Source organism: Centroberyx gerrardi, chromosome 18, assembly GCF_048128805.1.
Source record: "Centroberyx gerrardi isolate f3 chromosome 18, fCenGer3.hap1.cur.20231027, whole genome shotgun sequence".
In the NCBI taxonomy this organism is placed as follows: Eukaryota; Metazoa; Chordata; class Actinopteri; order Beryciformes; family Berycidae; genus Centroberyx; species Centroberyx gerrardi.
In genome coordinates this window covers 6,797,846-6,809,887 of record NC_136014.1, presented here as the reverse complement: position 1 = coordinate 6,809,887, position 12,042 = coordinate 6,797,846, and the positions used below count along the sequence as shown (strand labels likewise).

At 40.2% G+C, this 12,042-nt stretch overlaps 1 protein-coding gene across 1 annotated transcript; it reads left to right on the top strand.

Moving 5' to 3' along the window:
- Positions 1–2,874: 2,874 nt before the first annotated feature.
- Positions 2,875–6,223, top strand: LOC139917780 (acyl-coenzyme A thioesterase 1-like). Its single transcript, XM_071906971.2, has 3 exons — positions 2,875–3,363; positions 3,509–3,714; positions 5,142–6,223. Exons 1-3 carry the CDS (start codon positions 2,907–2,909, stop codon positions 5,745–5,747), a joined length of 1,269 nt encoding a protein of 422 aa, XP_071763072.2. The 5' UTR covers positions 2,875–2,906; the 3' UTR covers positions 5,748–6,223.
- Positions 6,224–12,042: the final 5,819 nt, after the last annotated feature.

Sequence of the window (12,042 nt, the reverse complement as noted above, 5' to 3'; positions counted from 1 at the left end):
ATTTTCTTGATTGTATGTTTTTTGATTAACCGGTTCAGGTAAAAGTAGAGGGACTCGCTACAGAATAGGAGTCCTCCTCTTCCTACCACCAGGTTAGTTGTATGCTGTGAATCAGTTGATGGAGATGGAGAAAGAAACACAAAAGTGTGAATGATGTCAGCATCTTACCCAACACTACTGTCAATGCTTATACCATGGGATTTGGGTTTTATTTCAGCTATTTACAAGTTCTTGGTTTGGTTCAATGTATTGAGTCCTCCATCACTTTCTCCACTCTCCTCATCCTCTCTGGCTTCCTCCCTGCTCTCTCCCCATCCTCTCAGCCGTAGGTTTGTACCGGAGATGAAAAACAATGTCAAAGGATTGTTTTTATAAACTGAAATAAATAAATAACGGCACGTTTTGGTCTCAAGCTAAAAGGATCCCCATAAGTTGATACCATTGAAATCAGCTAGTCTCCCTGGCGTCCTCACATAACATCTCATTATATAAAAGAAAGATATAATAAACTGAATTACAATCGAAAGAAAAAATACAGGGAAATACAAACAATTAGGCGGCAACAAGAACTAAATTAAAGCTACTACCAGTAGAATTTGCAGCTTGATGATTTTGACGACCCCTTGAGTCCCTTAGTGGTGTTTTACATACATTTTGGAACGACAACTCACCACCTCCTAGTTAGGCACCATGGGACTGGACAGCATATGCACTTGTCTGTATATTTGTTTCAATACAAACCAGTAGAGCAATTCAAGTGAGTCTTTTTTCTGTTTTGATTGGGCTGAGTCTGTTGAGACTGTAAGTCAATCCTGCACATTTTGCACCAAATCGTACCCAGAAATAGAATAAACCATTTTACACTGTAATGGTCTCATTTTTCTACAGCCATTATACTATGCTATCACAATTAATTTGTGAATGATATATTGAGTTAAATATTCAACAAGTAAGGGCTTTAAAGAACAATGGAAAAAACATGAAAAAATATAAACATACATCTAAGTCACAGTACAAGAAAACTGAAACCTGCTATTATTCTGTACATTATATAAAAGTAAATGTCATGAGATTCCTTTTAAATACTGCTTTGCTTTTTGACTGGCGGATAAATGAATGAATATGAAAATAAATTGCAGTTTTTATTTTTGTCTACTAGAATATGTTTTTAATTTACAATTTGAGTGTAGTTTTATTTAAGCAATAGCCTTTCTTCAGACTAAATATGATTACTTGGAATTGCACTTTTCTAATTATAATGTTCTTCCAGACATGATTTTGAATTTTGCTCAGAGAGGTTCACACTGTATTAGGGCTATTATATTGCATGGCTTGTGACATGGGAATAATTACTGAAGAAATTGATAGGATGGAAACAGAATGAAGGTAAGAGAATCTGCATAGTAAACTACAGAAGAGTGCTTCAGACATGACAGGGGATGATGATGAAATATAGGCCCAATAAAGTTGCATTTTATGGGAATGTGATGTCAGCCCTCTGGCCCTACTTCATCAGCTGCCAGGCTGGTGAAATCAAACCCAGAAGATATACAATAAAAAAACATGTATGTCCTGCAGGTTAACAAGCTAATTTGATGGGCTTCATTCAAACCAATGTTAGGTTAGTGTGAAAGAAATTAAGCTTTAATCATTTATATGCATTAAGTATAGAATTCTTTCTTTAGTGTGTATCTGTTTGCAGAATGATGAATGATGAATGAATGATGAATTTAGTATAATCTGAAAAAAAACCCCCAATAATTCAAGGAGAGGTCTGTGTCTTCTTTCCAAAAGGTTTATTAAACATACACAGAGAGGAGAAAGATACAAGTTGGTGGCAAGTTAGATGAGAATATCTAGTTTTTTTTATAGTGAGAAACACGCATAGGGTGGGGGAAACAAAAAAACAGACATTCTGGAACATTCATATGTCCTAATCGATAAGGACCAGGCACAAAGTGTTGGTAAATGCATGAAAATTAACACAGCAGCACTAAGGAATAGAAAGGAATGAAAGAGATTACATAATGTGGGATGCAGAGTGAAACCAAGTTGAAACTGCTAATTAAAACATAGACATGGAAATTTCTCTAACAGAGAAGAAGAGTTTAAAGGTCCCATATTGCGTAAAACAGGATTTCCCCTGCGTCTTTGATCATAAAGGAGTTGGATGGTCTATCTAAACATCGTGAAAGTATCAAAACGCACGGTCGCCAACTAAATCCACACAATCCATATTAGAAAAGCGAGCCTCTAAACGAGCCGTTTGGACTTCCGTAACTTTGTGGCTTCACAAAGGTTCGCTCATTATCATTTTTGTAAGAAATAATAGACTAACAAAGTGTTTTTTTCAAAGCGGTTGAGCGGTTGTCATTGTTTATTACCGGAGAGTTTTCCCAACCTGTAGCTGCCGGGCCGCCTGTTTCACTCTTGAAACGGTTAGCCAATCAGAACAGAGCGTCGTTAATATTAATGAGCCTTAAAGACACAGCGACAGAAACAGCCTGTTCTTGGTAAGGCTCAGAGAGATGCTGTAAAATGTGTAAAAATGGATTGAGAGTGTTTTTGGTACATGACACCACACACACAGCTTTGAATGGACCTCAAGACAAAATAAAACACTGGAAAGTGTAGAATATGGGACCTGTAAGTTTTTTTATTTTCACAATAACTTTTACTTCCTGAGACACTGCTCAATGAAGAACAGACATTTGTAGAAAATATTTTTTGTGAACAAGATAACGTTTGGTAGTGCTGAGATATACAGAAGTGAATGTCTGATGTTTGCCTCTTGATTCCCTTGGGCAGCTGCAAAACTGTAGCACCAAGACTGGAACGAAGCCAAAGTCAATAAAGCCATCCTGCGCAGTCAGTACACTGAGTTACTGATCTCATCCTGAAGAATAATGGCTTACTCACGGATCCGCATAAAGCTTCTCCCTAGCTTTCGTTGTTTCTTTGATAAACCGGTTCAGGTAAAAGTAGAGGGACTTGCTCCCCACCAGCCAGTGGAACTGAGGTCCAAACTTGTTGATGACAGAGGGGTTATTTTCAAGGCCTCTGCCCTGTACACAGCAGATAAAAGTGGCCAGGTGGATGTCTGCCGTTCTCCCTCTCTGGGGGGAAGCTACACTGGAGTGGAACCCATGGGTTTGTTTTGGGCCATGGCACCAGAGACTCCACATAGTAAACTGCTGAAGAAGAATGTGCTGAGTCCAACACTGGTGGAGATAAGTGCACTGTGTGGGGATACTGGTGAGGTCTTGGCCTCTGAAACCAATGAGAGAGGATACATGACAGAAGGGATGAAGAGAATACCTCTGCAAGAAGACAGAATAAGAGGAGTCCTCTTCCTACCACCAGGTTTGTCTGCTGTGATTCGGTTGATGGAGATGGAGAAAGAAACACAAAAGTGTGAATGATGTCAGCATTCCATCCAACACTGTTGTCAGTTGGCTTCCTCCCTGTTCTCTTCTTACACCCCCCTCTATTTTCCTGCTTTCTCTAGGAAAGGGGCCATTCCCAGGGGTTCTGGATTTGTACACCTTTGGCGGAGGTCTTTCTGAACCCAGAGCCAGTCTCTTGGCAAATAAAGGTTTTGCTGTTCTGGCTCTGGGCTATTATAGGTACCAGGATTTACCTAAAACTCCCCCTAAACACTTTGACTTGGAGTACTTTGAAGAGGCTGTAACCTTTCTGAGGAGACAGCCACAGGTCAGTACTGGAGATTAAAAAAAAAGTCAAAAGGAAATAATTTTTACTTTCTGGGTGCTGTTGTTTTTTTCACCTCTTGGACTCTTTATTATTCACTACTTGTGATGTTAGTGATATGGGAAGTTTAAGTTTATTCTACTGTTGCACTTATTGTAGATTGTAGAGTGTCTTACAAATGTATAACATGTAAAATGACAGAAAATGCATAGGAGATTCAGGCCCAAATTTATATGTGCTATGTCAATGTTGCCATCTACTTGGATTTCACAAACATGGGAGTGTCACGCTATCTGATAGACAACTGGGTTTAACCAAATGTTTATCACAAGCGTATCTCAAAGGACTTTACAGAGATTTAACCTAACTAGATCTAACTGATTAACAATCAGTTGTAAAACAGAGTGATGTAAGACAAACATAAGGAAGCAGAACAAGCACACACACAATAGCAAATTTTAGCAAGACATAGCAAGCCTACCCTACCCAGCACCACCAACAGTACCCGTGTCCACTGCAGAAACACTGCACTGGTGTCTGAAAAGGAGGAAAGACAGACAGTCAGACAGCCACACACACACACACACACACACACACACACACACACACACACACACACACAGAGCTGTGCAAGCATGACACAAACTCAGGTAGACATATTCAGCCACATACGCACTCATACAGACAGAGAATGAGTCAAGACATGCAGCAACCAGGAAATCTGCCATTCCCAATGGCAGATTTCTGTGTTAATACTGTCTAAGCTAAGGTAGGAGAAGAGCTAGACGGTAGACGGTGCTATGGTACTCAAATACATTTTTCACATGTAGCCCTAATCCTCTTCCGTAGATATTTAATTCAACCAATGAGATTATTTCTGCCTCCAGAGCAGCTCGGTGTCCAAGAAATGTTTGTATAACTACAACTCCATTCTGCCCTATGCACAGTGCCTTGCATTGCTAAGTTGCTGAAATTGAATGTTGCTACATCTGTGTTCCACTGTCTCTTTATTTACAAAGAACAATTGTATTAGAGAAAGAAAGAATGTATTAAAAGTCGAAAGATGATGCTAAGCAAATGGCCTCAAAAAATTGACAATAGTCAGCCCATACTAGCATAGTAGTTCCTTAGTCAGACAATGACTTAGCTAATTAGTACAGCTACTTGCTTCTATGCAACATTTCAGTAATTTCAGTAACATTTCAGTAATGCACGGAACTGCACAACTCAGTCATTTAGAGAGGAAGAGCTTTGACAAAACCTTGGTCTTACCCAGTTATCTGTCAGATAGGGGGGGCCAATCTTACACAAACTTGTGACAGTTCTTATTTATGGATGGACTGTATATTTATCACATAGTGAAATGCCCCTTTTAAAGCAAGGAAAGAATATTCTAAACATGATTAATCACATAGTCCCTCTCTGTTCAGGTCCAAGGCCCTGGGATAGGCATCTTATCGATCTCTTATAGTGGCGGCTTGGCTTTGTCAATATCGTCTTTTCTCTCTGGGATCTCAGCAAGTGTCTGTATTAATGGCTGCAACGCGAATACTGTGATTCCATTGCACTACAAAGACATTGTTATCCCTCCGCTGATGCCAAACTTAAAGAATGTTAAAATCACTGACTCTGGGATTCTAGATGTAAGGGATGGCATACCGGACCCCATGTTGGAAATGAACCAAGCTTCTGTGATTCCAATAGAGCGTGCCAGCTGCCAGTTCCTCTTTGCTGTTTCTGAAGACGACCACAACTGGAACAGTTCTCTTTTTGCCAAGCAGGCTACCGAAATGTTGAGGAGTCATGGCAAAGAAACCTTTGAGGTGGTTAAATACCCCAAAGCTGGACACTTCTTGGAAGTGCCCTATATGCCTCATTGTCCAACTGGGTTCCACCCAGCTGTGGGGACTGTGGTGTCGTTTGGTGGGGAGCCAAAAGCCCAGTCTGAGGCTCAGCTGGACCTGTGGGTAAGAGTCCAAGAGTTCTTCAGGAAGCACTTTGACAACAAGAGTACCTGCCAGAAAGCACTGCTCTAACACACAGTGGTTCATAAGGTCTTGGTCCTCATGTATAAAGCATCTCAGAGTAGTAGTACTTAACAGTGTTTGTTTAGTCTTGTCATAATGAATGAAATTATCAAAGGGACATGTAATGATACTGAATTAGCAATGCTACGTTGAAGTGCTTGTTTCATAACTTTCCTAGCTTTCAGCACACCTTAGTGCCAATTCATTATTTCAGAAACTTTTGTGAGCCACTGAGGTTACAAATCTAAGAATCAGTGGAATGTTGTGAGTTTAGAAACATTAATGGGTAATGATCTGGGCTACCTTGAGCACTACATGTAATTGACATTGACACATATTTTGAATGATAGCTGGCTATGGATTTTAACAATTTAGTGAGGATGTAGGTGAAGTATAAAATATTCACTCTGGGGATGTTTCTCTAATGCCTTTGTCATATCAAATTCATTGTTAAAATGTTGGATGTAAAGGAAATTGTAAACCAACAAGGCAACAGTTAGAAGGCAAGACCAAAACATGTCACCCCCAAGTCTTTTTTGTCCACATGGTTGAGTCTGTAGTGCTGGGGTGATACTTAAATAACTAAATAAATACGTAGTAAGTAAAAGTATCTACAACCAACCAAGCAGTTCTGTTTTTTCAATCTGCATGTAAATAATAGTAACTCATTCTTAACCCAGCTGCTTTTTCATAAGCTTCAATTAACTGCTAAAGCCATGTTTTTTTTTTAAAGTGACACTTTCAGGTTGTAGGCTGTTTCAGAAGAGATGATGTTCCCTGTTGTCAGAGAGCAGGCTAACCCATGACTGTGTCATGGGTTTGGAGATTTTGTTCCAAAACCATACATATATCATGATCATTTTCAGCTACAGGGCAGTAAAAATCGTACTTATTGCCCTTTTAAAGCAGTTGCCCTATCTGATGGTGAACTTGGGTGGCTGACATAATCGTTGGTGTAAGGACAATGAAAAATATACAGTGAAAAATATCCCTGTGCAGGAGAAATGTTGTCTCTTAAATTTCAGGCACACAAGGTCTCAATTTTACTTTCTGTATTATGAAGCACAGAAGCCAAGTCATGAGATCAAGTACCCATCCCTTCTGAAACTCTGAGTGAACTGTTTAGAGTTAGAATTGGACCTTAAGGATTTGGTTCTGTGCCTCGGTGAACCACAATTAAGCATGATCATACGGTGATGGTGGCATTCATGATGGCATTATCTACCTCCTAAGCTGTCTGATAGGTGAACTGGGAAATGTCCTATAAGGAGGTGGCTCTTAATGACCTTTTCAAAACCTTTTATGAGAGTTCTCAATGAGGTGGAATAGTATTAAGGGAGGATGGGCTGGCAGTCTTTGCTGCAAGAGTGATGGTTGACATTTTCTGTGGTGGCACACATGCATCATTGGTTGCATAATTGCTGGAAAATTGAGATGTGGTCGTCAGCTTAATGAGTGGGAACAGTGTCTTGACATAAATTCCCATTCCTGAGATCTGAGCATTGTCGCATTTGAATTCCTTACTAGAGGATGACAATTTTAGGCTCTTTGCTGTCAAATGGGGCAAGTTGACATGGCTGCCCTAGTTATATCTAGAGAAGAATGCCCCGAGTTTGTTAGTCCAGTCTTCCCAAATATTCCATGTTGAATAGATATGCATCAAATCATGGCATAGACATTGCCAGGCCCTTAAAATAGGGGCTTCAGCTTCCCTATAAATTTGTTTAGTTTGTCCTGAAAAATATTTTTGTCCCAAAATATCTCAGATTCATAGATAGCAAGCTGAAGTATGATAGATTGATACATACTTTGGAAATGGAAAAATACATCTTTTGAAAGCATAGCCAATCATGATTAGTCTACTGCCATGCTTAGAATGAATTCCTTTGAAATACAGTATGCTGGTGGTTTGTATAATCTAATTGGCTATTCAGCAAGAGTAGCTATTCAGATGCTCAAAAATATGCACAAAAAAACTGGATAACTAAAAAAAAATCCCAAATAGCTAGCTTAAGTGTTTATCACAAGGAAAAAGATTGAACATAGGGGTAGCATGTCTGCCATGTTCACATTGAATACACTTTGACTTTGCAGTGGGTAATTATAACTTGGATGGACATTCATCACTGTATATGTCTGTTTTCATTTTCCTATAGCTGGAGATATAGAAGTATATGTATTTACTTACAGTATATGTAAACAAGCAGTAGAGCTTTAGGAAATCAGTGAGTGAGACAGAAAAAACCTGATAGTATAATGTCAAGATGAGCATTGGACAGCGCCCAGTTTGGTAATCTTGTGAATGGTGAAAATCTTGTAAATGCTGATTGTTCGCTCTTCCGCTCCTACTATTCAAGACTGGTCTAATGCACTTGCCAAAACAGCTAAACTGGAAAGAGTCATATACAGCAACATAGACTTTATGAGTAGATATGACAAAGTCTGGGCTCCTTTCCTATCCTCTATGACTTGACTGGCTATAGCCTTGACCTGCCCATTAAGAATGTTTCATGTGATGTATCATTTTAAAGGTTCTATATAAATAGGCATGAATTCATTATATATTGTATTTCTAAAATAAGTGCCCTGCTAGTCTAACCACACGACCAACCCCTTCAAATAATTTTGGTTATTTTTACGTGTGGGCCTACATGTGTTCTAGTATGCATCAAGGTGCTTATATATAGTGCTAACATGGGCGTATACAGGTCCACACTGATGTATGTCTTGTTAATTTCTTCTGTATAACTTTTTTAGTATGTCATTAATTTCCATTATATGTACTATTCTTCAATCCTTTATGCTTGTTTGTCAGTCCATGTGTAGGGGGGGATGAGGATGAGGATGTGGGTGTATGAGACTGGGAACATGCTTGGGGGTGTGGGAATTGGCAGGCAGGTGTGAGTGCATTTAGTGTCTATATGAATTGTGTTCTTTTTCTGCTCGCCTGTTTCTGTCCAAATAATGTAAAATGTAATGCTCATTGGCTCCAAAGCCCAAAACACCAAAGCCCTAAACATCATCATTGATGGCTTCCCTGTACCCCTCTCCAGCCAAGTCAAGAGCCTCTGTGTCATTCTGGATAGCACCCTTTCCTTTGCACCTCACATAAAAAACATCACCCGGACTGCTTTCTTCCACCTTCGCAACATTTCCAGACTCCGCCCATCCCTGTCTCAATCCAGCACTGAAGTCTTGGTCCACGCATTCGTCACATCCCGGATTGACTACTGTAATGCTGTTCTCTCTGGCCTTCCCACCAAACAGGCTTCAAATCATTCAGAACTCGGCTGCCCGGATCATTACTCGCACCAAATCATCCGACCACATCACCCCCATTCTCATCCAACTACACTGGCTCCCTGTTCAATACCGGATTGACTATAAAAACCTTCTGCTCACCTTCAAAGCCCTCCACAACCTAGCCCCCACTTATCTTTCTGACCTCCTCCAGGATTACATCCCCTCCCGCTCCCTGCGCTCATCCTCAGCTGGTCTTCTGACCATCCCCACCTCACGCCTCAGCACCATGGGTGCTAGGGCTTTCAGCTGCACTGCTCCCAGGCTTTGGAACTCCCTGCCCCCACATATTCGACAGTCTGACACCATAACAGCATTCAAATCCCACCTCAAAACTCACCTGTTCAAACTGGCCTACTCACTGTAATGCTCATCGTACTGTGCGTTTCCCTTATATCCTTACAGTGTTACTGTTTTTATTTCCCTTCCTATACGTGTCTGCCCACCTTATGTCACTTGTTTTGTTTTGTCTATGCTGGTGTCTCTGCCATGTTTTGCTGTTTTTACCTGTTCGAGTATGTTTCTTTTTATGCATTGTAAGGCGACCTTGGGTGTCCTGAAAGGCGACCTCAAATAAAATGTATTATTATTATTATTATTATTATTATTAAAACCCTCAATAAAAAGAGAATTTAAAAAAAAGTAAATGCTGATTGTAGTCTTATGTCATAGTACTAACACTGCCCACATGTCACCATTAGGGAATCAGACACTGCCTCAGTATTTGAGTCCAGATTCAAGATCCTTTTTTTTTTTTTTTTTTCACAATAGTACAGTTTACAATCTACCTTAACCTCCACTTTACCAGCCATTCCTTTCCCTTTGTTTCATTCCCTGCAGTTGTTTTAATCTCTTTGTTATAGGTGTGTCCTTTGTTCTGTGACAATTGTGTTTGTTAAAATCGATTGATAAATAAATTTGACTTGACACGATTTGGCCTAACTTCTCTTTCTCATCCATACTACAATGACTGAATTAGCAACAAAGACCAATACCATAGACCAAGACCATAAGGTAACCATACTAATCATACCATACTGTGCTACAAAATGATTTCAAATTCCATTCAATTTGATCAAAAGGAAATTCCAGAAATGTATGTGAAGATATAAAATTCAAATGATTACATTTTGATTTAAAAATGCAGTCACCCTCTGTTATTTCATTTGAACATTTGCTGGTTGAGCTCCTGTCTTGTCTCACTTTTGTCCCATGGAATCCCATCTGAGAAGATTGTTGTTATTGTTTAGTATAGAACTGCAACTGTTGGGGAGTTAACAGCGTCTCAGTGAAACCTAGGATGAGTCATTGTTATGCACCCTCTCATTGATCTCATATTGTTTCACTGAATGAAATAACAGATATTCCTCATTTTTGGGCATCTCCAGGATCCCCATGGGTCCCTGTACCCCACATTGGGAACCGAATTGTATTCATTATCATTTACACAAACACAAGTACTGAAAACTATAAACTGTTGTTTACAGTTGTTACTGTTGATGTGGTATTACTGAGGAATGTGCTGTCCTATTTTGGTAAAATTTTCAGCAGGAGAATTCAACTCACCCAAGAGGAATGTCTCAAGTGCCTGTGACAGAGCAAGTGGAGGAATAAAACAGGAGGGATGTTGTGGAGGGTAAACCTACCTAAACGCACTTTAGCCACCTTTTTAATTGTGGAATAGTTTGTCCATCTATTTAGGCTGATATAATGGTATAAATTCATAGTGTAGCGCATCAAACTGATGTAAATTAGGATTGGGTCTTTTGAGGAAATTACTGATTTTTCTGGTAACACTTTAGATTGGGAAACACATAACTGGGCTATTAATATGTTGCTTATTAACATGCATATTAGTTGTGTATTGGTTTATTGAGTCATTACAAACCCCTTATTAGCACCTTATTCTGCACTATTGTATTCTGCAAGTATAACTATGGCTTTTCCCTCAATAGCCTCCTAATTAGTGCTTATAGCAGTCAGTAAGAAAGTTGTTGCACATGAATGAAAGTATAGGCTTGGGGCTTATACGGTGCTAGTATCACATATTATTGAGAGGAAATTATTAAAGTATTGAGGGAAAACCCACAGTTAATAGTTAATGTGTTCCCTAATATCAAGTGTTTTGTTAATATTGGTGGCTGTTTGGCTCGTGATGATCACCGACTGGAAGTCATAGCTGACCCACCTTCATATTTATCCATAATATATAGGCTATCACTGATTTGACCACACTCCCTGCTTGTCATTCATAAGATTCAGCGGAGTTCCTCGGTGCTGAGGAGAAGGAGGAGGAGGAGGAAGAGGAGGGGCTCGCCTCTCCAGTCTGGCACCTCACGCAGGGAAATATTCAACCGCAGGCTGCCCGCACCAGCCCGTCTACCAATAAACACACACTGTCAGTGCGATTGGCAGCGGGAGTAGCGGGTTTGTCAGCCACAATATTTTATTGGACGGCGGAGAGGTGCTGAGAGTGTTTTCTCCGTGCTGCGAGCCTCGTTCCCGGAATGGACCCTTCACGTCCCCGTACGGGTGTCAGACACACACAGCCACACGGCTGCACGGATTTGAGTGGCTCTGACACATTTCTGCCATGTAGCCTGGGAAAGAAAATCCGCAATGGGAATGTATGGGACTGCTTGTAATGGCACTGTGATTGGATGTGTGATTATTACACCATGGTACTGAAGAACTTCTCAGGTCAATTTAATGAGAACGGATGCTCGTGCCTGTTCTGGAAACTGACTAACCCATTGACTGCCTGTTTGTTTGTCACATCTTAATTTTAGCCGCAACATCTGACATTTGCACATGAGCTCTGGTGTGTAGTTGTTTTTTTTTTTTTTTGGGGGGGGGGGGTTTGGCAAGGCATCGCCATCACCTCCATAAGTAGCAGCAGCATCACTTCAGAGATATCGTGCCGTTGTCGGTGTTTGGCTGCTGAGATCCCGCCAGCCTCCTTAAAGATGTAACGAAAATCGGAACGGTCGCGAGGTGAACGAAC

Excerpts from the sequence above, each read along its gene's own strand:
- LOC139917780 (XM_071906971.2), top strand. The coding sequence starts at position 2,907 with ATGGCTTACTCACGGATCCGCATAAAGCTTCTCCCTAGCTTTCGTTGT. Across the intron at positions 3,364-3,508 it reads AGTCCTCTTCCTACCACCAG|GAAAGGGGCCATTCCCAGGG; the intron begins GTTTGTCTGCTG and ends TGCTTTCTCTAG. Across the intron at positions 3,715-5,141 it reads TTCTGAGGAGACAGCCACAG|GTCCAAGGCCCTGGGATAGG; the intron begins GTCAGTACTGGA and ends CTCTCTGTTCAG.